This window comes from Eubalaena glacialis, chromosome 1 (genome assembly GCF_028564815.1).
Source record: "Eubalaena glacialis isolate mEubGla1 chromosome 1, mEubGla1.1.hap2.+ XY, whole genome shotgun sequence".
NCBI classification, from domain to species: Eukaryota; Metazoa; Chordata; class Mammalia; order Artiodactyla; family Balaenidae; genus Eubalaena; species Eubalaena glacialis.
Genome location: NC_083716.1, coordinates 90,220,845 through 90,245,224, shown reverse-complemented (window position 1 = coordinate 90,245,224; position 24,380 = coordinate 90,220,845). Strand labels below are relative to the sequence as shown.

The following is a 24,380-nucleotide window of genomic DNA, read 5'->3' as shown; positions in this document are numbered from 1 at the left end:
TTTGTCTTTTTATTGTTGAGTTGTAAGAGTTTTTGTCTATTCTGGATATTAGACCCTCGTCACATACATGATTTGCAGATATTTTCTCCCATTCAATGGGTTGTCTTTTCACTTTTTTAATAGTGTCTTTTGACACATAAAAGTTTTTATTTTGATCGCGTTCAGTTTGTCTATTATCTTGATGCTTTTTGTGTCATATCTAAGAAACGACTGCCTAATTCAAGGTCACACAGACTTTCACCTGTTTTCTTCTAAGAGTTTTATAGTCTTAGCTCTTCTATTTAAGTCTTTTGATCTATCTTGAGTTAAATTTTCATTTATGGTGTGAGGTTGGTGTCCAAATTCATTCTCTTCCGTGTAGATATTCTCTTGTCTTAACATCGGTTGTTGAAGAGACTCTTCTTTCCCCATTGAATGGTGTTGGCACCCTTGTAAAAAATCAATTGACTGTAAATGTATGGGTTTTAAGTTCTTTCTTTTTTAAATGTTTAGGAAATCTACAGTATAAAGTAAAACTATTTCTGATAAATGAAATGTGGCAGTTGTTACATACCACTGAGTTTGGGGTTGTTTGCTGTCATAGCAAAAGCTGCCTAATCCAATATTCACAGATGTTCTAAGTAATTTAGTCTTGTGCAAAGCAACACTTGTTTATCTAAGGACAAATATATAAATGGCAAGTTGAGCGCTAATATTACCTGATAGCATTTGTTTGTGAGAGCTGAGTTATATGATTTAGAATGTCACCATGAAGTTCATACCTGAACTTCATCCATCTGAAGTTCATACCTTCAAAGATTATGTACCTGAGGCAAACAGAGTGCTCTGCCCAGTCATACAGCTGGTTAATAGCAAGGCCAGGACGTCAGGCTGAGGCCTGCGCACACGTTCTTGCTGCGATTGCTGTGTAACTATGAATGTAAGGTGTTACCTGAGGTCGTCTCAAGCAGCAAAATGTCTAGGCTAACTCTGGCTCTAGGTAAAGAAGCAGATGGTTTTTCACTAGGTGGCTAGTTTTCACTAGGTGAAATTACAGTTTGGTAAGAAATCCTCTTATCTGACACTATCAGAGCGGGTGTTTGGGTGATTAATTAAGGAAGTCAGTTTTTAAAAGTACTCAAGGGATGGTGCTTGAGTACTTAACGTTTTATTTTCAATCATACATGTGTACATTGATTCTCTATTGGTGTGGCACCAAGCTCTTTTCTCTGAAAATTGGTCTGCTGATTCGATTTCTAGATTGTCCTTTAAGGTGGACGAGAACCCTAAGGCATCTGCAAAGAGTCTGGTATGGAATCCTTCAAGATTTGCATGATCCTCCTTCCCGCTGCCCTACCTGGTTCATGGTCATGTGATACATAATTCAGTAAAAATTGTCTTATCAATTTCTCAGTATCAGGTCTTCGCAGAGCATCATAGTTTCCATGAAAACAGTTATCTTCTTGCACTTACATTTTGTTGGTTTATATAATGTTTAATAAAATTTTGTAATTTTGATGATAAGTACAAGTGACCTTAACAAGCTCGGGAATCATCACATCTGATTCTTGATGACTAAACAGCTCAGCTAGTAGCAGAGTCATAGGTGCAATAGACTGTATGCATGTCTGCCTACCAGGGGCATCAGAATGTTATAAAGGGAGATGGCGTAGCGAACCTGTGAGACCAGTACTTGGAAGTCGGTTTTGAAAGATTCTGAACATCTGTTCAGTGGAATACTCAACATCCATATAAAATGTCAGTACAAATTTGTATGTATTATGAAAAGATGTTGAAGTTATATTTTTATATGGGGAAAAGTAGCTTAGAAAAGGTTTATTAAGATTGTGTGTGTGTGTGTGTGTGTGTGAACACAGGAAAAGGTCTGGGGTTTCGTTCAAGATGGTGACATAGGAGGATCCTGAACTCACCTCCTCACATGGACACACGAAATCGACAGCTACTTATGGAACAATTTCCTCTGAGAAAAACCCCTGAAACTAGCTGAGCAACTCCTGCACATCTGGCAAACAAGAAAAAACCCACATCAAAGTGGGTAGGAGAGGCTGAGACACAGTCTCACCGTACACCCCTCCCCCAGTGTGGTGACCCACAATCGGGGGGAACTCCCATCCCAGGCTGCTCCCCGAGGAGCGTAGGGTGTGAACCCCACCCCGGCACCCCTACTCTCAAGACCTGCCCCTGGGAGATGAGCCCCCAAAACATCTAGCTTTGAAAGTTGATGGGGCTGGCATCTAGAAGACCCATGAGGCTACAGCGACCTGAGAAACAGTTCTTGAAGGGGCAGCATGAACTGACCCTCCCCAGGGCCTGACACAGACACAGCAACTGAAAAGGGCCCAGACTTTCTGTGAAAGAGGCTTGTTTATCTTAAAGCATCGGCCTGAGGGGCAGGCTTCTAATTTAACCCACGTCTGGGGGCTTGGAGGCCGGCGGGGCCATCTTTGCTCTCTCTCTGCCTTGCTCCGGCTCAACAGTATCTCCTGGAAAGGAACTTGTATACTTGGTCTGGTGCCCTGATTTTTGCAGCTGCTGCCTGGGGACACCTCTAGGTCACCTGGCTCTGGTGGCCAGTGAGGTTTACGCTTGTAGGTCCCCAGTGTTCATTGCAGTATTATTTGCAATAGTCAAGACGTGGAAGCAGCCTAAGCGTCCATGGATGGATGAATGGATAAAGGAACTGTGATACACACACCACACACTGGGATGTTATTCAGCCACGAAAAAGAAAGAAAGCTTGCCATCTGTGGTGGCAACATGGATGGACCTTGAGGGCATTAGTGCTCAGTGACATAAGTTAGAGAAAAGGTGATCATGATCTCACTTGTGTGTGGGATCTAAAAAGCAAAGCAAGAAAAAATGGACCCACAGGTACTGTTCAGATGGGTGGTTCCCAGAGGCAGCCGGTGGGGAGTGGACAAAATGGGCGAAGGGCGTCAGATGGTACAAACTTGCAGTTAATTAGGTAAGTAAGCCTGGGCATGTGGTGTACAGCATGGTGACTGTAGTCAATAATACCGTGTTGTGTATTTGAAAGTTGAAGGGAGTGAATCTTTTTTTTTTTTTCAGTCTGTTTAGAAAAGTCATTAAACAATAACAAATATAATAAGCAGCAACAACAACAAATCCTAGGAAGTGGAGAGTTGGTACAATTATTATCACCCAAAGTCCATAATTTACATTAAGATTCATTCCTGGTGTTGTGCATTCTATGAGTTTTGACAAATGTATAAGGACACGTATCTACAATCACAGTATTGTATATAACAGCCCTAAAACTCCTCTGTGCTCTGACTGTCCATCCTTTTCTCCCTCTAACCCCAGGCAACCACTCATCTTTTTACTGTGTCCATAGCTTTGCCTTTTCCAGGATGCCATATAGTTGGAATCATATAGGATATACCCTTTCCAGATTAGCTTTTTTCACTTTGTAATCTTAAAAGTTCTCATAGCAAGAAAAGGAAATGTGTAACCGTGTGTGATGGATTTTAACTAGACTTACTGCGGTGATCATTTTATAATAGATACAAATGTGGAATCATTATGTTGTGCACCTAAAAGCCATATAATGTTATATGTCAATTGTATCTCAATTTAAAAAATAATTTACATTTTAAAGAGAAAGTCAAAAAAATCCTGGAAGGATGTGAATCACGATGTTAAATAGTGAGAAAAACGTTAATAGTGCCTATCTGTAAAGCATCAAGACTGAGTGATTTTTTTTACTCTCTGTCTTTTGTGTCATTATAGTCCGCCCTCCTTATCCTCAGGTTCCACATCTGTGGATTTGACCAACCATGGATCAGAAATATTCGGAAAAAAAATTCCAGAAAGTTTCAAAACGCAAAACTTGAATTTGCTGCATTGGCAACTATTTACATAGTATTAACATTGTATTTACAATTATCTACATAACATTTACATTTTATTAGGTATTATGTAATGCAGAGATGAGTTAAAGTATACGCAAATACTACGCCATTTTATATTAGGAACTTGGGCATCCCCAGATTTTGGTGTCCTAGGGGGTCCGGGAACCAGGCCCCCAATGGATGCTGCGGGATGGCTGTATTTCTTTGTTGGTTGAAAGTTTCACAGTGAACATCTGTTAACTTTTAAAACTAAGGGAAAAGGAGCAGTTTCTGTTTTGTGAGGAGCCTATTTAACATGTGTAGTTAAAAAAAATTAAATCCCTTGTAGAATTTAAGCAACAGGAGAGAATGCTCTTGGTCAGAGGCCTCCGTCTTGGCACCTTGATAGCGCACAAGCAGCTTTATGTCATGTGTACTTAAAAGGACTTTTTCCCAATAGCCGTGTAGCCTTTCAAATGAGTAGAATGGCGTTTCTCTCTTATTCTTGCTCTCCTTTTATTTCTATGTGTAAAATGTGATATCGTTGCAGTAATTCTTTTTTCTGGTTTTATTTTCAGGAAGACTTCGATGTCGATCACTTTGTGTCCGACTGTCGGAAGCGGGTCCAGCTGGAAGCACTGAGAGATGACCTGGAGCTCTACTATAAGCTGCTTAAAACGGCCATGGTCGAGCTCATCAACAAGGACTACGCAGACTTCGTCAACCTGTCAACGAACCTGGTAAACTTTAAATCCAGAGTTCCTACCAGTCAGTGTATTTACACATGTACTACACACTTTCTTTCTCACTCATGTTTATTCTTACAAGTGCTGAATGTTTTTAGAAACCTTTTAGTTGATTTTTCCCCCAGAAACTTGGAGAGATTACTAATCTTATTAATAAAAGAACTAAACTTTCTTGATACACATTTTTTGTTTTGAGTTTAGTTTGATTATTTTTTGAATGACTTACTAAGAAGTAGTGAAAAGTAAAGGATAACAATCTCAAGAGGGGTTGTTTTTGGCAGTTGCTAAGTGATTACCATGAAATCTCACTGGTTTAGACTAATTTGCGAGAGCAGATACCAACTATTCTTAAGGAAATGCTTAATTTACTTTCAGGTACTGTGCTAGCCAGACATAGGTTGAGGAAACGTTGGCCAATATTGATCTTTAGGTGGCCTGGTTTTATAAAAACGTAGGAATGGTTTGTGAGAAGCGTATCAGTTACTTGGAAAAGTTGTTTAGAAATGCTTGAGTTTTAATACTTGGAAAAGTCTTCTTGTTCATACTTCATTTTGTTGTTAAATCTGTTTGTCCAAAGAAGTATAGAAAGTCACCATCTCCATGGGAATTTCAGGAAGCGTTAAGAATAACGAGCCATGTTTGCTTTGGGGAAGTACACCACTAAGATAAATGTTCCAGTAGGATTAGAAACCCTGAAACTTTTATTTCCATTCTATTTAATTTGGATTTTTCTCAAGGGCTATAATAATGCTTAGGAGAGATAAAGCCCATCAGACTTCCACATCAGCTGGCTGAACATCATAAGTACAGAGATAGCTATTTTTCCTGTTAAAGTTTTTTTAATTCATTTAAAATTTCATCCAAAGGCAAATTGTACACGAGGAATCTTTGATTTATTATGACTTTCCCTATTTGCATAGTTTCATGTATATCAACAGATTTTTTCACATTCTGTGAGCAATATTTGTGGTAAGATAACATTTCTGTTATGTATCTAGTTACTAGCAATATGTGATTGTACGGAAAGAATAACCTAAGTCTAGTACTGCTTTGCTCGTTAAACAAGCTTCACTGTCACTCCTGACTCTGACGTGCTTGTGCCAACATGATTTTGCCTTTAGGTTGGCATGGACAGAGCCCTCAGCCAGCTTTCTGTGCCTTTGGGACAGTTACGGGAAGAGGTGCTGGTAAGTCCCCAGGTGCCGGTAAACAGTCTATATATATAAAGCACGTTACGCTCCTTTGCCTTCTCCAAGAAGAACTCCTTTAATGTGTTAGGTTGTTGTGGTGGTTGTTTAATGGTCCATGATTATAGTACTCACCTTCAAAACTGGTGAAAATGATTTTCTACTTTTTGCATGTGATATTACAGCCTAAAAAATGTGTTTGGTTTGAAGATGACAGATCGTCAAAGAGTAGACAACTTTAAATGTCAGGGAGGAAAAGAAGGGTATTTCAAAATTTAACTTGTTAATACCACCTCACCCATCTGTAAGTGGTCTCCAACTTAGAACTGGCTGACGTATATTTTAAAATTTGTAATTTTACAAGTGTTTTCCCAGACAGTGTTTTACATGTGGTTAGGTTCCTGGACCAGTCTACAAAAGCTGTTTAACCCCTGTATGTAACTGAAGGATAATATAAATATCATGTAACGCCTAGTTTCTGGGAGAAACTCTGTCCCGTGGGAATGGGACTCTCTGCCTGTAAGCCATGAGGACAGGGACCCCATCTGGATGAACAATGGAGGGGGAGTTTTGGCATCACCTCTGACAGGAGACCGTGTGGCCTGTCCTCCCCTCACCCGCTTGTCTGCGCTAGGCACCCCGACCTCCATTGTCCCTTAGTTGTGATGCACTGCACCATCACTTCCTGTGTGTGTCACCACTGGACCACACCAGACCAAGTGACCTCATGCACCTTGCCCCCAAGACAGCGCCTGGCAGGGGCGAGGCTCTCAGTAGGTAACGTAGGTAAAGAGGCCCTGCCTGGACAGAACTGAAGGAAATGCAGGATAATGGGAGTGTCAGGGCTGAGAAGTCCCGAGGAGGGGTCGGCGGGAAAGACTTCATAAAAGAGATAAGCCTTGAGCTGTGCCTTGAACTAGCAGATATGTTTGAAAGTGTATGTCTTTGAATTTTACAAAAGCTCATTACAGTGCTTTTCCTTGGAATGGAAGGAAAGGGGTTTTGTGGTCCGCTGCTGGGCTGCACAGCAGCTTCTGCGTGGCCCTCCTGCCTCCCTCTCGGTGCTCCCCTCACCTCGCAGCCGTGTGGCTGACGTCTCCTGAGCCTCAGCCTGTACTAACCTCCCACTCTTCTCTCCGCACTCTCTCCGCTCTGCTGACCTTCCTGGGCTGCTCTCACGCCTCCGGGCTCGAGTCCTGCCCTGCCTCCTGCCAGTACCACGTCCCCTCCCTTATTCTGCAGCTGCCTTTGTAGCCACCTTTCTCCTCACCAGCCACAGACCTCACCTGCCCTTTTGATCTCAACTCACGACGCTACTCCGAGATTCTAAGGTCATTGAGGGATAAGACTGTTTCTGTCTAATTCATCATTGTAGCCTCACTGGCTACCACAGTAGCTGACATTTAATAGACATTTCATAATGTTTATTGAATGAATGAATTCACTTTTCTATAAAATTTTTGTGATTTATCTAGTTTATTCTGATCGTTTCCATTACCTTCATTTTGGCCTCAGTTCTTCATACTTGGCTTAATTTATTAGCTTCTGGACATGTTTCTCCACCTATGACCTCTGCCTTTTCCTGGCCATTCTGTTCCTTACTTCTTGATTCCTACCATCCCCCAAACAGCATTTCATCAGGAAATATCAGTGCTTTGGGATTCTCTAGTTCCCTAAAATGTGTAGAATCTAAAGTCCTCCTAAATCAGCCCCTCCCTGTTTATTTCTACGTCTCTGCAAAATGAAGCCTGCAGCGCGCCCGGGTGCATGCCTCACCCACCCTGAATGTGCGCCAGTTGTATCTTCCCACCTTTGTCTTCTGATAACCTCTCCACCATCGTCAGCTTCCACAGGTTCTCAGGGTCAGACTCAAGTCCCATCCCCTGTGCCAAACTCTCCTATCCTTTGATTCAGATGATTTCTTAAACGACATTGATTGTACATGTATTATTATTCTTTTGGCTGTTAATCCTCTGTAACCTTGGCTTTATATGTCATTTTGCCCCCAAATCATGAGTACCCTCGACAGCAGTTGTGTCTGATATTATGTATTTTTGTCAATATCTGCATAATACCGGGCCCGAAGATAATTAAGTTCTGTGGAATTTAATTAAATGTGTACGTTTCGTAATGTCACAAAACAGTTTCTGCTGTACGTTTTCTTTATTCTTTTAAAGAGTCTTAGGTCATCTGTCAGTGAAGGAATTCGGGCAGTAGATGAACGAATGTCTAAACAAGAGGACATTAGGAAAAAAAAGGTAGGTTGCACATGGGTTCATGGTAGCACCTTGGAGTTAACGGCACTTCCACGCATGTGGTCTGATTTATTTCTCTTGGTACCTTTGCAGAGAGGAAGTGTGGGGTCTCTCCTTATTTTTAGGCATCAGTGTTCAGCAAGGTTCGCGAGGGGTTGAGCCAGAGCTGGAGCCCAGGTCTTCTCACTCCTGGTCTGATTAAGGTCCTGTTAATAAGAGGGGTATGCTAAAGTAACTAATAGAAGAAAAAGACAAAGAAAATTGCGTATTCTTCTTGTGCGTTAATTTATTCATGATGGCATTAAAATTTTTAAAGAAAACTGTAGATTTCTTATGCTGCATGCCAGCTAAAAGCCCTTCCCTCATGTCTCTACTTTTACATTCTACTGGTCCTGTGTTTTAATTTTATTATCTGACTTTAAAGATGTAATGGCAGTTAGGATTAGAATTTGAGACTTCTGATTCTAGCCTGGTGCTCTGTCAGTGTTTTCTAAATTTATTAGCATATTTTTCAAAATCTCAAGGAAGAGAAGCCTATTTTAGAAACCTTCTGTTTAATTCTCCTTTAAATATCAGCTTTCGTCCAAAGATTTCAAGAATGCAGTGCCTTTCTAGAAAAGATTGTAAGCTTTGTGAGAGCAGGGAATTTTTGCCTGTTTTATTCACTCATGTCCTCACTGTCTAGAAGAATGTCTGGTGCACAATAGGTGCTCAGTAACTATTTGTTTTTTTTTGTTTTGTCTTATTTTTAAAAATTAATTTTTATTGGAGTATAGTTGCTTTACAGTGTAGTGTTAGTTTCTGCTGTACAGCAGAGTGAATCAGTTACACATATATCCACTCTTTTTTCGATTTCCTTCCCATTTAGGTCACCACAGAGCATTGAGTAGAGTTCCCTGTGCTGTACAGTAGGTTCTAGTAACTGTTTGTTTAATGAATGACTTTCTTTTTGTTCTTTTAAGGATGAGAGTTTTTATAATGTTCCTCAACCTCTTTGATAATATTTATTGTGTAATGATGTCTTTAATGAATTGACGATTAGGCATATAATTGTGTCGTATACATGTAAATAGAGAGGATAAAGATGATCAGAAACTAAAATTAAAACATGAAAAAAGGGTCATAAGAAAATAAATGTAGTGCCCATACAGGGGTTCGTTTAAGATGGGGAAAAGAAAGAAGGAATAAAAGTGCAGGAAATGAGAAAACAAAAAAAGTCTAGTTTTTTTCTTTTTTTAACTATAAACTTGTAATAGAATATTGAAATATGCTTCTTCTAGGCAGCTAAAATTAAGATTTGCATTCTTGGGAATTCAGTGTTATGTAGAAGTATTCAAAATGTAGAGTGCTCTACATACTTTAAGTTGACTTTTGGCTTTGTATTTCCCTGCATTTAGAATGGGGAAATAAGATAATTAAGATTAAACATAATGATAACTTTTTTTTGGCTTCATTTTTATTTTTATAGATATGTGTGTTGAGGCTTATACAGGTTATTCGATCAGTGGAGAAAATTGAAAAAATCTTAAATTCTCAACATTCTAAAGAAACATCTGCACTGGAAGCAAGCAGGTAAGTATTTTTTACTAAATATCACATAAATTAATACTTCACACCCAGGCTACTTTTTTTTTTTTTTTTTTTTTTAGTTAAAACTCATTTCTGAAAAAGAAGAAAAGCCAAGTCTATGGCTCAGTGTTTTTGAACGTAGCTTATGAAAAGTGGAGGGCATGAGATGGTAAAGTTTATAATACATCCTTCTAAAACCTTTGTGGTGATGGACCACTGTTCCAACACATCACCTTACAGGGAGTCAGAAGAGTGTACTTTCAGTGGAAGATTTTTTATCTTTGGAATTGCCTTATGTAAGCACTGGCAAAATCCTCTGATCTTCCAGGTATGGAATAGCTTTCATCTTTCTTAAATTTATGTAGACATGCCCAGAGTATCACCATTCATGTATCTTGCACTAGCATTATATCATTAAGAAACAGTATAGGACACATTTAGTTAAAATTTATAAACAGGGGAAAGAAAGCTTGTGAAATTAGAAAAAATGACCATTTCCTTTGTCACACTGTGACCGTCTTGTTACCTTCCTAGTGTGAATTTTAAATCAGCCAGGTAGATGAGTGGCTCAGAAAATGAGTAGATCACACCAGCACCATGTGCCATGGGAGGAGCACGGGTGTGTGCTGCATCTACCACTGGGCTGCCTGAGTCATGGGACCTCAACTCCCTGTGTCATGGGCAGTGTAAGGCTAATGGTAACTCCACTGGCAGGGTTGGCTGACAGTCAGCCCGTCAGCCGCACCTCGCATGTCGTAGGCCCTCACACATCTAATTTGGGTCTAACAAGAGCTTCTCCTAAAGTCACGTGGACAGCCATAACATTTTTCCCTGAGTAATATTGGATAATCTGCTGCAAAACCAGCCAAAGCCAAATTGAATATACCTATACCAAAGTCTTACCATACGATAAAGGCATGTTGGATTTCTTCATTTTAGGAATCAAAATGTTAGATTTGGGAGCACCTTAAAGACAGTATGCTCCGTATCTCTCGTTGTGTAGATTGAGGAATGCGGCATCCAAAAAGGAAGTGATTCTCCTGTCCTGGGTCTCTCCTTCCTTTCATAATCAAGATGTACAAACAAGTGGTCAGCACCTGCCGTCTTTGTCTCTTCAGCCCACTGCCCTTGTGCTCCCGCCCTTACCTGCGCTGGTCAGCGTCTCTGCTGTCGTCCCTTCTGACCCGTCCAGTGGAGCTGTTTGTCTTGAGCTGCTCCGAGTCTCTCTTGCCCTCAGCAGCATTGGCAGCTCCTGCCGACTTGTCCTCACTCGACATCCACCACACCTGCCTCCCTGTTTTCTTTCCACTTTGGTCCACTCCTACTCCCTTCCTCACTGATGTCTTTTTCTATGATACTATTCCTTTGCGATGTTCCATCTTTTTTTTTTTTCTCCTTTTTGGCTGCACCGCATGGCATGTGGTATCTCAGTTCCCCAACCAGGGATCGAACTGAGGCCCCCTGCAGTGGAAGCACAGAGTCTTAACTGCTGGACCGCCAGGGAAGTCCCTCCATGTTCCATCTTTAATGTAATAGATATTACGCTGTTTCTTGCTCAGAATCACCTTTGAGTACTTTTTAAAAATTCAAATCAGCAACTTTGAGCTGTAGAGAAGGGAAAACCAGGGCAATGTAAGTGAATGGTAACTATATCGTGCTTCTTAGTCCAAGAAACGTTTAGATAATTTATAATTAATAGATCCACACTAGGTTACTCAGGAAAGAGGGATTAACCTTTTGGGTTGGTCTTGCAGGGGAATTGCTCTCCCTCTAAACTAGTTTGAATGCTACAGATACAGGACTGGATAGACCTGAAATGGATAGCATTTCATTTCCTTGTGATGTGGATTTTTTCCCCTCACTCACTGATAGGTCACCATTAGATATAGGATGCCTCAGAGAAGCCCAGCAGATGCTTCAGTGCCTTTACATTTTTCTTCTTTTGCTATTTAGCTTCCTTTTGAGTGGTATTGTTGCAGTGTATTTTAGAGGAAAAAAGTGCATTTATTACACTTTGGGGCAGATACACAATGAATGTCCTTTCACTGGGACCCAGAGAATACAGATTGACTGCTCTTTCAGCTCTTTGGTAAACGAAAATGTAAAGCTCTTTTGACTTATTTGATGTATTGCCGCTGGAGGGCCGCTTTTATTTTATCAAGGAGACAGCAGTATTTGGTATTTTAGAAGTACTGGAGGTATTTTAGAGGAAGAGAGAATGAGACAGAGTAGTAGAAGGGCATTCAGGTGTAAATAATAAGATAGGGCAAGAGAGGGAAGGGAGGTTAAAGATGAAGAAGGCCACGGATGGGAGAGCCTGGGGGAGGAGGTGGAAACACCCGTCTCACCCACACTGGCCTGGTCCAGCTCCTGCTTCTTGCCTGGACCCTGTGGCTGAGGCCAGGCAGGGTCAGTGGCTTACACTGAAGTAGTTGCCCACTGTCCTAGAATGTGCTGTGCGTGTGACTTGTGAAAGCTGATGGCATGAAGGATGCTTTAGCTTCTACCTGTAACGGGGGCTGTGGAAAAACGCAGTGGGTGCTAAAGCATCACCATTGCTAATCATGTGATGTGTTCTCTCGGAAATTTAAAACCTTTAGGAGTTAAATTTCTCTAATTGTCTTTACTAGCCCACTTTTGACTGGACAGATTTTGGAGAGAATTGCCACAGAGTTTAACCAGTTACAGTTTCATGCTGTTCAAAGCAAAGGCATGCCTCTTTTGGACAAAATAAGACCAGTAAGTGTTGTTTTAGATTTTCACACTTTGGTATTTAGGAATTTGCTAAATCATTTTGGTTTTACCTGATACAGGCATACCTCATTTTATTGCCCTTCACTTTATTGCACTTCACAGATATGGTATTTTTTTTTTTTTTTTTTTTACAAATTGGAGGTTTATGGCAACTCTGCATCAAGCAAGTCTGTCAGCCTCCCAGTGCCATTCCAACAGCATTTGCTCACTTCATGTCTCTGTATCACATTCTGGTAATTTTCACAGTGTTTCAAACCCTCCACCAGCAAAATGATTATAGCTCACTGAAGGCTCAGATTATGATTAGCATCTTTTAGCAATAAAGTATTTTTTAATTGAGGTAATTAAGGTATATACCTCGTTTTTTTAGACATAATGCTATTGCAGACTTACTATACTGCAGTATAGTGTAAACATTTCTTTTACGTGCACTGAGAGACCAAGAAATCCCAGTGACCCGCTTTATCGCGATACTGCTCGATTTATTGTGGTGGTCTGGAACCACACTCGCAGTATCTCCAAGGTATGCCTGTAATGCCTCTGGTAATTGTTGATCTGCAGGATTTTGAAACTAGCTTTGAATTTTTTCCTTCAGTTTTTGTTTTTTGGACCCCTGCCCCCTAAGTGTCACACATTGTAGATTTTGTGTAAAGACACAGGCATATTCTCTGAATTATAAGGGTAAAATTAATTCTAAATTTCATGTAACTTGACACACTGTATGATGTAGTCAGAGTTAATTTATCCAAAACTCTCGACTGGGCTTTAGATTCATGACGTTTGTCAGATTTACTCTGTAGCTTAAGAGGAAAATAACTTTTTTTCTCATTCTGCAATTCTGTCTAAATCCTCCTTTGATATAGCAAAGATTTACTTATAAAGAGATGTGGGGTGGAGGAGAGATTCATTGTTACGCTCCAGAAAATGTTAATATTTTAATTTTACATATATTCTCTTCTAGTGCCGCCAGAGATTTGTTATGTATATATTTGAGTCTTTAGAAATTGTTCCAGCTGCTTTCTTACCTGTTTTTCTTGCAGCGTATAGCTGGCATTACAGCCATGTTACAGCAGTCACTGGAAGGCCTCCTGTTGGAAGGTCTTCGGACTTCCAGTGTCGATGTAATCCGGCACTGCTTACGGACTTACGCCACGATTGACAAGGCACGGGACGCGGAGGCGTTAGTTGGTCAGGTCCTCGTGAAACCGTACGTGGACGAGGTTTGTGCCCCCCAGGCCTTCGTTCAGCAGGCGCTCACAGGGCGTGGGCTACGTGCTGCATGCTTCACTGAGCGCGAGCGTGGGTCACAGGTCCTTCTGTTAAGACTCTCATAGTTACTGCAGCATCAGCTGTAACAAAAGCTTGGTCCCTGGTGGGTACAACCAGCCTGCAGGAGTCAGGCACCCTCTCTCGTATCTTCTAGTGATGCCGTAGCCCAGGGATCATCTTAATTTAGTGGGGGGGCAGGTCTTCCCTAGGGAGAAGGTGTGTATCAGAACATTTTTAGATCAGTTTTATGCTATGTAAATTATTTGTCAATAAAGTTTTTAAAACGAATCTTTAACTACTGGTCTAGTGGGTAGAATGGAACCAGTAGAGCAGATGCCAGCACCGCAGCTCAAGTGCCTGGTGGTGGGACAGCGTGCCGAGAGCCCTGAGCATGGAAGGTGTGCGTGGAGGGCTGTCTTCACAGACGTGCTGAGGAGTGTGTGGGCCAGGAAGGTGGGAGGGAGGGACTAGTCACAGATGAAGGGCTTTCATAGGCAAATTAGCAGCCTAATACCTTAAATCCAGAACTTGGCTATCCAGTGTCCTTCACCTATGAGGATACAGTTAAAATTTGGGAAGTAAGCATGTTCTGCCTTTGAGCAGCCAGAATATATTACAGATTGGACCATATGAAGTTGCCAATACTCAACATTTTCCGACACACAAAAATGGCAGCTTTGTCTGGTTCAAACTGATGGAAGTCACAGGCCCGTCCTCAGTGTTTGCAGACTTTCTTCAGTGCCACGTCAGTGTGGACGCTCTTTCTGTCCAGTAGGTACAAAGCCCTACTCACCATGACTTTGGGGTGAAAGTCTCCCATTTGTAAATGGGGAAAATTGAATCTCATTGATAAAAATGAAACTTAAGGATTAATTTCAATAATCCGGTCAGCTTTCATTAGGATTACTAAAAATAAATGATCTGTCAACTCTCTCTGTTTGTATCCTGTTGTATTTCGAAGCTGTCTCTATAGGAGTGACAAAGACAAATTACCTACACTGTTTCTTTATCACTAAGTGAAAATGGTTACTAATTTATGCCTTTGTTTTTCATTGAACTGAACCTAATGTGCTAAATTAAAGAAACATTGGATGTTTCAGTGGCATATTAAATAAACCATGGCCACATTTTAGCCTTAACACAAAAGATAAAATAATAATAAAGTAAAATAAAATATACTTCCTTCCATCTTTCTCTGTCTCAAACCTTCCCCTAATCTGAATGGTGGTATTTAGAAGAAAAGGCCAAGGTCAAGACAGCAAGGAGCTGTTGTCATGGGAAATCATCGTTTTATTTTGTTTTCAAGCTCAGGAGGGAAGCAGACGAATGTGTCTGGCTTTTCAGCTTCAGGCCAGTCGCTGTCACCCAGCCTGTGTCTCCCCCAGGTCAGAGCTATGCCCCCGAATCCTGGAACTAGCTCTGAGTGAGGCTGTTACCGTTGGAAAACCTGTCAGCTGGGGAGGAGGGGGGCGAGAGGAAGCACACTTTGAAGGTTTTCTTTGTTCTTTTCCCTGTGATACGTAATTCATACTTGTCTTTTTTAAAAATGATGCTCCTTTGACTAGGTGATTGTAGAGCAGATTGCCGATGCTCGTCCGAGCGATCTTCAGCTCATGTACAGTAAGCTCCTGGAGTTTGTTCCCCACCACTGCCGCCTCCTTCGAGAGGTCACGGGAGGAGCCACCTCAAGGTAGTTGAAGCAGCTGTTCTCAGAGCTCCCTCAGCCAGGGGCTGCGCCTGGGGACCGCTCGTGCCCTGCTGATCATTGCTGTCTCGTGCGGACCGGGGTCAGATGCCCTTTCCTGCTTGATGGCTAGCACGGTGCTCTGAGCTGGGCAGGGGCCGTTAGCCTCGTCTGACAGAGAAGGGAACTGGAGTGGGTGGAACTGAGGTGAAGGGTGTGTCTCTCTCTGAATCCACAGCCCATGCTTTGCCCTTGCCTACACTGTCATTTCCCTAAACTAGGTTGGAAATAAAAGTTGGTTTCCTTCCATTATTCTGATGTCATAATCTGTTAATAAATATCAATTCAGTTTAATTCCACAAGTTTTATAAGATGTTAATTGTGGTTAAAGTCATCTTCAGTTTTCCCTCCTTTTGTCTGATTTCCCTGGTTTTCAGTTCTGTTTTGTAACTACCCCACTGCCTTCCACCATTGCCACTGTTCTGGTCCAGGCCTTTGTCACTTTTCTGTCCACAGTAACGGGGTTTCCCCACCTGCTCTCGCGTCTCAGTCTGCCCCTCTGCTAGCACACTTACCCACAGTTCTGAGACTCATGGCCTGCCTTCTTCCTAAGTCTTTAGTGGCTTCTCATTGCTCATTGCGGAAAATGCAGGCTTCTTGATCAGCACACAAGGCCCTTTGTGCTCTGGCCCCGGTGGTCCTCGGTGGGGCACTCTGCTCTGTGGGACCCTCGCCCCGCCGTTGTCCAGCACACAGCCGCACTTGCCCACCCCAGCACACGCTGGGCGGCTCTGTGTTTTTCCCCAGAGTCCCCTCCGCCTTTCCCGTTCCCTCTTTTTGTGGACCTGGTCACTCCACGTGAAGCCCCAGCTCAGATGCCACTTCCTTCAAGAGACCATCTTTTATCCTGATGTCATGTCTGCCTTTAACCCTGTTCTCTGCAGGCCAGTGCATGTTGCTCTCACTTTTTCCATCTCAACAGCGTGCTCCCCTCCTGCACGGCCCACACCTCCCTCCTGGCACGGTGTCTTGAAGACAGTAACTACCCAATGTTTGCAGGATGAAAGACTTAACCTATTTACAGCATTAGAAAGGCAAATGAGGTCCCTGTCTTCATGGAGTAAACATTATATTTGGTCTTGAATTTTTGTTCTTTGAAAAGAAAAAAAATCTGGGGAACAAATACGCTGCTTGACTTGTGAAGTACCCTATTTCCACTACACGATTTCAGATGAAGCCTTGTTTTGCCACTTTTGTTTAGTAATCATGAAGATTTCGTTGGATTTGGATTTGGGGTAAGAATTTAATAGAAGTCATGGGGTAAAATTAAAGAAGCCACAGTTGTGAAACAACCAGTCATCAGATTTGACAAGCCTAGTCTTGGTCCTGAAATGTCAAGTTACAAAGCCTCACGTGCTCTTTTCCATGGTTTCCAGTGTGGCAGAGTTCATGTAGAAACCTCAGAAACGTGAGGAATCTAAACTGTTCTGTGGTGGCCCATCTGCCTTTGCTTGAGGCCCCGTCATCCTGCCGCCCCTGACCTTCCCTTGCTCAGCTTCTGCCTTCGGGTGCCCTTTATAACTGGGGACACCAGCGACGTTCAGGATTTATCTTCCGAACAATGTGGAGTAGCTTTTCTAATTGTTGATCTCACAGATTTAAATTTTCTCTTTGGGGCTTTAATTAGACATTTACTTTGGGAATGAGGTGATCTTGTCCTTCAGCGTTGTTCAGATTATGTGCATTTGTATTTTAAAATCTTCAATTCTGTTCTTTCTTCTGATACCTTAATAGAGCTAGTTCTTACTATGATTAAAAGTATATGATATGATACAGGGAATTGGGTATGTGGGACACAGGCATCTTCTTTCCCTCCTGGACCCTCCTCCAATCCCGCCAGTAATTTCTCATCAGTTCCTGCCTGTTATAGAATGAGATTATCTGATAGCACTTTCTGAACAGTAAAGCTGAATAAGCTATTTGTCTTGATAGGTTTTGCTAAGCAGGAAAATTATGAACACTTTTTACTGTTTATTTTTAATACTTATCAGAATGTTAAATGCCAATTTGTTATCACCACTTAGCTACACGACTCCCCGTTTTGCTAAAATAAGACCGTATATTGAATCGATGATCAATTTTAAAGACAGTTATCTTAATATAGAGCATATTAATAACGCAGCAGTCAAAGTGGGTCGATCAGTGAGATGGTGTTGCTTAAAGCTACTTACAGGTCTTTAAGTTCAAGAGAAACTTAAGGAACCTGCCTTTTTTGTTTATGTACTTGTGTATTTAACCACTGTTAACATAGCACTTATTGTATGCTAGGCACCATCCTAAATGCTTTACAAATATTAATCCATATAATGACCCTGTGAGGTAGGTATCATTATCATCCCTGTTTTGAAGATGAAGAAACCAAAACACAGAGAAGTTAAATGACCCAAGATTTGAACGTAGGTACTCTGGCTCCCGAGTGCATGCTTTTATCTCAGTGTTGTCTCTCATCTAAGTTTGTGAATTAGAAACCCAGAGTCCAGCCTTTTGGCTAAAAATGCAGAATAAAGCATACACACACAAAAAACATGACTGTTACCAGTTTTTTGTATTAAGATTTGTGATCGAGATTTTACGTAAAATAGTCATAGAACATTAGAACTGAGGGTAATCTTAGGGATAGCTGAATCAGAAAGTTGTTAGTAATTGGGCAATTAGCGTGATTTATAGTGCTTTAGAGTTGAGTGGTGTTAAGGTTGACTACAAGACTGCTTTTCTTTTTTTCTTTCTTTCTTTTTTAAAATATATGTGCTGTCCTGTAGGCTTTATTGTTCCATTTACAGAGCACGGGCAGAGTAGATGTAACATAATTCTTTTTTTTTTTAAAATAAATTTATTTATTTATTTATTTTTGGCTGCGTTGGGTCTTCGTTGCTGTGCGTGGGCTTTCTCTAGTTACGGCGAGCGGGGGCTACTCTTCGTTGCGGTGTGCGGGCTTCTCATTGCGGTGGCTTCTCTTGTTGCGGAGCACAGGCTCTAGGCGCGCGGGCTTCAGTAGTTGCGGCACGCAGGCTCAGTAGTTGTGGTGCACGGGCTTAGTTGCTCCACGGCATGTGGGATCTTCCTGGACCAGGGCTCAAACCCGTGTCCCCTGCATTGGCAGGCAGATTCTTAACCACTGTGCCACCAGGGAAGTCCCGCAAAGACTGCTTTTCCTGTGGTATTAAACTGTTTCCTTTTCAAGACAGAGTATAAACATGGTAGCCCATTTTAGGGGAGAAAATTGTGCCAAGTTAAGTCGGTGTAGTTTTCCATCATCCTTGACCCCAGCTTGCTTACTACTCGATAGATAGATGTAGGAGTCAGGACACAGAGGATGTGTCAGGTTCAAGGTGAGAATGAGGTCAAGGAGTGAAATAGAAGTTTGGGTCTAAGAACAAACTAATTGACAAATATCGTTTTTTTAAAAAGGTTGAAATAAATTTTAGGCTGAGGAACTTTTATTTTAATAAAAGCACCACAGTGGAATTTTGCTTTTTGGAAGTAGAAGATTCTGGTGTATTTGACTGAAATTTTCCTCTTATCTTACAGTGAAAAAGGCAATACTGTTCCCGGATATGATTTTTTGGTGAATTCTGTCTGGCCAGAAATAGTACGAGGATTAGAAGAAAAATTGCCCTCACTTTTTAATCCTGGGAATCCCGATGCCTTTCACCAGGTACCTTTTCCTCCATCGTCTTGATTCTTGAAGATGTTAACCTGAGACTTCAGGATAATCATATCTTTTCTGCACAGTCTTGGTTCTGTGGTTTTAGGAAAAATCACAGTCTGAGTTACGTAGCATTTACCTTAAAACACACACTGTTTTATTCAAGTCAGTCTCTGATAACTTTGAGGACTAAGAATATTTTTTAGAATGTAAAGTAAAATTCAATCTAGATGCAGTTGTGACTAGATCTGAATATTCTGATTTTAAAAAAGATCCTAAGGACCATTAAAAACAAGGCTGTTTGCAGTTGTTTTCCATGAAAAATTAAGTTTGTAGATCTCTACTGTATCGTTTTGAAGGAAAACGAAGTATTGGATTGGATTTTAACATGCAATATGTAAGTGTCCTCTATAATTTGAAAGATTAGGAGGCCTCGATATTTTCATTTTTTAAAAAAAAATCATGTTATCATTTAAAAGACTTCATGGTTGATATTTCAGGAGTAGACGCGTATGTTAATTTTCCGTTGTACCATTTCTAAAGATAGTACGTAGTGTCCTGGAGAAGAAGAAAGGCTCTCGGCCAGGTGGCCTGAGTCCGTGCCCAGCTCTCCTGTTCAGTGCCTGTGTTGCTTAGCCCCTCGCTGCCTCTCCTCTTCTTCCTGCTCTGGATTTTGATTTTTGGTTTTTCGATTGTTTTATTCAACATGACAGTCTTTGTCTTTTAATTAGGTAATTTGTTAAATTTACAATGATCGTCGTGACTGATATATTTGGAGTTTCTTTGGTTCTTCCTATTTGTCCCATTTTTCTTCCTGCTTTTCCTTTCTCCCTTCTTTTTTTCTTTCCTTTTCCACCTTCTCTGTATTTTGGACTTTTGGGGATTTGTTTTCCTCATTTATTCTGTTTTTCCCCTCTACTAATTTGGCAGTTCTACCCTTTACTTCTTTATGTATAAAGTAACCTTAGTGGTTACTTAACAGAATCTAAAGCTCACTGGTGTTCTTCAGCCTCCCAAACAGCACAGGGATCTTAGAGTACTTTGATGCCAGTCACCCCATTCCATAGTATCTATTACTGTTTCCAGGGTCTTATTTCTATTTTAATTTTTTTTATCCCCCAAATTGGGCGTTATTTTTATTGTTTTACATGGTCATCATTCTCCTCTCAGAATTATTCCACATGTTTATCATTTCCTTTGCTTACTGTTCCTTCTTGGATGTTAGACCTTTTTTCTTGGATCATTTTCCTTCCTCCTGAAATTCGTCTATTAGCAGGGCCTGTTGATAATAAATTTCACTTTTTTATGATGAACCCTCAGTTTGTATGTCTGACAATAACTTTATACCTTTTGTGTTTGAAAGGTAGTTTTGATGGAAGTAGAATTCTCTGCACTTTGAACATTGTCTCTTGACTTCCGTTATGAAAATAGTTATTGTTGTTTCTTTGTAGTTATAATTATGCCTTCTTTCCCAGATCTTCTCTGTGACTTTAGTATGCTGTTTCATTATGATAATCTAGTGTGGGCTTCTTTTTATTTATTGTATTTAGGATGTGTTGGGCTTCCTGAATCTGAGGATTGGTGTTTTTTTAATCAGCTCTGTATCATTTTTATTCATTAACTCTTCAGTTGTGCTTCTCTCTCATTCCTCTGTTACTTTCTTCTAGAACTTTTGATTAGACTTCCTCACTTTATCCTTTGTGTTTCCTGAATTCACTTTTTAATTTTTTGTCTCTTTGTGCTCATTTCTGGAGAATTTCTTGGGACTTTTCTTCTAGTTCACTGATTCCGTCTTCAGATGTGTCTAAACTCCTTTTCACCTGTTTCCAATTTACCCTTATTTTCGTTTCTAGAAGTTCTATTTGCTTCTTTTTCTAATTCTGCTTGGTCAAATTGCTTATTAATTTTTAAAGTGTAGAGAGGCACACGGTGAGTGTGGTGAGCCTGGGGCCTGGTAGACTTCAAAACAGGTAAGACAACAAATTGGGAGCTTTATTATCCCAGAAATACCACTGATCTGTTCCCTTGGCCCATGTTACAGTATGTTGAACAATATGAGGTCTTAAGCATTAGCAGTTTAAGACCCTTTACATTCCTCTTTAGAGAATCATATTGATCGTGTTAGGCTCAGGAGATTTTTCAGCTCAGAGATGAAGCTTTCTGATAGAATGTCAACTTTAGAATTCTAAACCAATACTTAATGTTTGTGGGTACAAACACTTCTTGCAAGAAATGCTTTCAGCTTTCAGTTTTAATGGGACATGCTTTGGTGAAGAGAAAAATATTTTTGTATTTTTTTTAACACCCATTATGTGCAGGGGTATAGTTTTATCCCAAAAGGGATGAGTAATACCTTTCTTTGTCTCAACTCCACACGTGTAGACCACACTCAGGGGATTCAGTAAGTGTAGCTCAAAACCAGTTGAAAGAAATGGAACACCTGTGGTCGTGTTACTGCACTAAAATTCCCACGGAAGCACAGGCATCGTCATATTCAGGTGATTGGTTTGGTGACCCCGAACAGAGTCCCTCTTAATGAGAAGTACGTGGGAAGCCCTGCAGCGTCCTCCCCGGAGCCTGGGGACTGGGGAATAGAGCCCTCGCCAAAGGAATGTGCAGCTGCAGTTTTGCACTGCTGACTGGCGAGGGTTCTGTTTCCCCTATTTCCTTGCTTTGTTTCTGGGTAAATTCTCTCTGAGCCTAAGCAGAAGTGGAAGCGTCATTTATAAAATGGGGGATGATATAAAAGTAGTTACCGGGTAGGGCAGTTTTCTGGGTTAAAGTAAGTAAGACAGTTTTAAGCACTGTGTGAGGATGATAGATATTAAGTAAGTGTTAGCTTCTGCTCTTAACGGTGCTTTTAGATTCCTCCTGTCAGTCTTCATGCTGTAGCATCTATAAAAAGGATGTAATTACTCACATGGTTTGAGTCTTTCTTTCCTTTTTAAAATTTTCTACTTATTCTTCTTCTGGAGAGGCAATGAAAATTATACCACTTAATCTGCAATCTCTTGGGATTCCAATGGACTGGGTTAGGGGTGCCCTAGAAGATGGGGGAGAGCTGTCGCTTAAAGACCACTGGACTTCGGATGCCTGGGTCTCCTGATGGGCTTGCCACCTAAGACCTTGAGCACGTCACAGAACCTCTTTGGGCATTACTTGATCTTTAAGCGGGGACCTTGGAAGGAAGATCCCATAAGGTCCTTATCAGATCTAGAAACTATGATTCTGTGTGTTGATCTTTATCTTGATTACAGTTTTCACTATATGATCTCAGTTCTGGTTAGTTCACTTAAAATGAAAATGCCACCTGTTTGTTCTTATTTTAGAAATATACCATAAGTATGGATTTTGTAAGAACATTTGAACGGCAATGTGGATCACAGGCCAGTGTAAAAAGATTAAGAGCACATCCCGCCTATCACAGCTTCAATAATAAGTGGAACTTGCCTGTGTATTTTCAAATAAGGTCAGTAATTTATCCCCCCCACCTCCACCCTTCTAAAATAGAATTTGAACACCAGTTAAGGATGTTGGCTCCAGCTAACAGCCCCTTCTTGATGATCATCATACTGTTCTTTGGGAAACAGAATTTAGAGTGGAAATGCACAGGAAGTACCATGATTTCCAAAGTTCCGGCCTGTATGACGAAAAGATAAGTTTTACTCTTTGGTCATTAGAGAGCTGAGAACATTGGACTCAGGGTGAGCTAGACCAGGCCCGGCTTCGTTCCCACGTGCTACGTCCTCGTTCGTCGCGAAGAGACAGAAAGAGCGGGTCACCTAGCAGCTCTTTCTCTCCGTTTTCCTCTCTCATCTCCTGCTTCAAATAGCAGACCTACCCTACATTTGCTGTTTTGCTCATCTGGAACATTTTTTATCCTCAGAGGGGGTCGGGAGAAGTATTCGTTCTTAAAGTAGTCTTGCTAGCTGATTCCATTGCATCAGTTGATAAGAATTCTATTTATTGTTTTGGATTCCTTTATAATACTTGGTGACATGTTTTCTCTCTATTCCGGAAAATGGTGACCCTTTTCTTCCAGATGTCATAATGATATCATCTATGTCAGTAAGTGGTTCTGTAGACTATTTGGGGACATTTAGGATAAATTCTTAACAATATGTGTTCCCTTAGAAAAATAGGTGACAATAGCCGTGTTTGCAGATTCTCCTGAATGAGATCACAGCAAGCTCCTCCACAGAATGGTGTGAACTAGAGCATTTCAGTTAGCACGCTCTTTAAAGACTCATAGGCTTTCTGTCTAAATTGTTGGGTGTTTTCATTAATTATGATGCAGTCCTTCCCCAGAGTTCTAAGGAATAATTACAGAGGGAAATACACTAAGAATTAGATACCTTGATTTGTCATTACTCGCCATGATTGAGAATGTGTGTAATCATCTTTGGTAGTGAAATCATAGCTGTCAGACTGTTAGTAAGATGCCCTTTTACATACAATACTGGGTTTTATGCTTAATTTTTCAAGGTTGCATTATCCTGTAGGTAGGAAATTAAGGATTTTTTTTGTCTAAGATACTCATGGACTGCATGGGAAGTAATCGTTACGTGATGATCAAGACCAAGCCAGGGCAAGAAGCCCTTTTGGTTTGTAAGAAGAATTTAAAATGGTGAAGCATCATTTTATAGCATACGACTGCAGTAGAGAAATAATGTTTCAAATGTCCCATGTCGTTTGTAGTCCAGGTTCAAAATTAGATTGCTTTAGATATCCAATGCCGTCACAGCCCATACTCCCGTCTACTGCCTCTGAACCCCTGTTTTCTAGTCATTTTCCCCAGACCCCATGGCCCCGTGCTTGGTAATCTTGCATTGTCACCTTGCTTCCTGGAGCTCTGGGCCCCGCAGGGACGGCGCAGCCTGGCCTCGGCAGGTTCTCCTCTCATTATGCGTTCTCTCAAAGCCGGTGATTGAGCCTTAAACTATGTTGGAACTCAGCCAGTGCCCTGAAAGACGTTTTCACCTTCAGCAGATTTTAGCCATAGCATTCAAAGGGATTGGTTAACTTTTCTTTGTAAACAGTTTTATTTAAAATGTATAAAATTTTTTTAAAAATTACGTTTGAGTTATGAAGTGTGGAACTTCGTAACTTTCAATACCTTTGTTTTTCCATTTAAGAAATAAATTCAAGTAATACTTTATAGGACACCGTTCTGTTGGTTTTTATCAGGCATTAGATTGTTTATTCTGAGGGATGACAATGTTCTGCAAACACTGCTGGGGTCAGAGTTGCAGTGTTACCTGGTTCACTTCCGGGTCGTTCAAAGTAAGCCTAAAGCCAGTGGGGTGGTGATGTGTTGACAAGCTTCTAGGAAGAAGTATTAATATTGCACCCTCAGCAG

The 24,380-nt window shown here is 41.0% G+C and overlaps 1 protein-coding gene across 3 annotated transcripts in view; it reads left to right on the top strand.

Annotated features, from left to right (window-relative positions):
- COG2 (component of oligomeric golgi complex 2) overlaps positions 1-24,380 on the top strand; it is a 40,702-nt gene that overhangs the window by 4,151 nt on the left and 12,171 nt on the right. For 2 of the 3 annotated variants that reach the window (XM_061182731.1, XM_061182724.1), the window contains exons 2-10: positions 4,430-4,591; positions 5,719-5,784; positions 7,962-8,042; positions 9,508-9,611; positions 12,239-12,347; positions 13,403-13,582; positions 15,197-15,321; positions 18,904-19,030; positions 22,351-22,490. In XM_061182731.1, coding sequence (XP_061038714.1) covers positions 4,430-4,591; positions 5,719-5,784; positions 7,962-8,042; positions 9,508-9,611; positions 12,239-12,347; positions 13,403-13,582; positions 15,197-15,321; positions 18,904-19,030; positions 22,351-22,490 — 1,094 coding nt within the window. The remainder of the gene's footprint in view (positions 1-4,429; positions 4,592-5,718; positions 5,785-7,961; positions 8,043-9,507; positions 9,612-12,238; positions 12,348-13,402; positions 13,583-15,196; positions 15,322-18,903; positions 19,031-22,350; positions 22,491-24,380) is intronic. The other variant, XM_061182740.1, reaches the window with a different exon arrangement.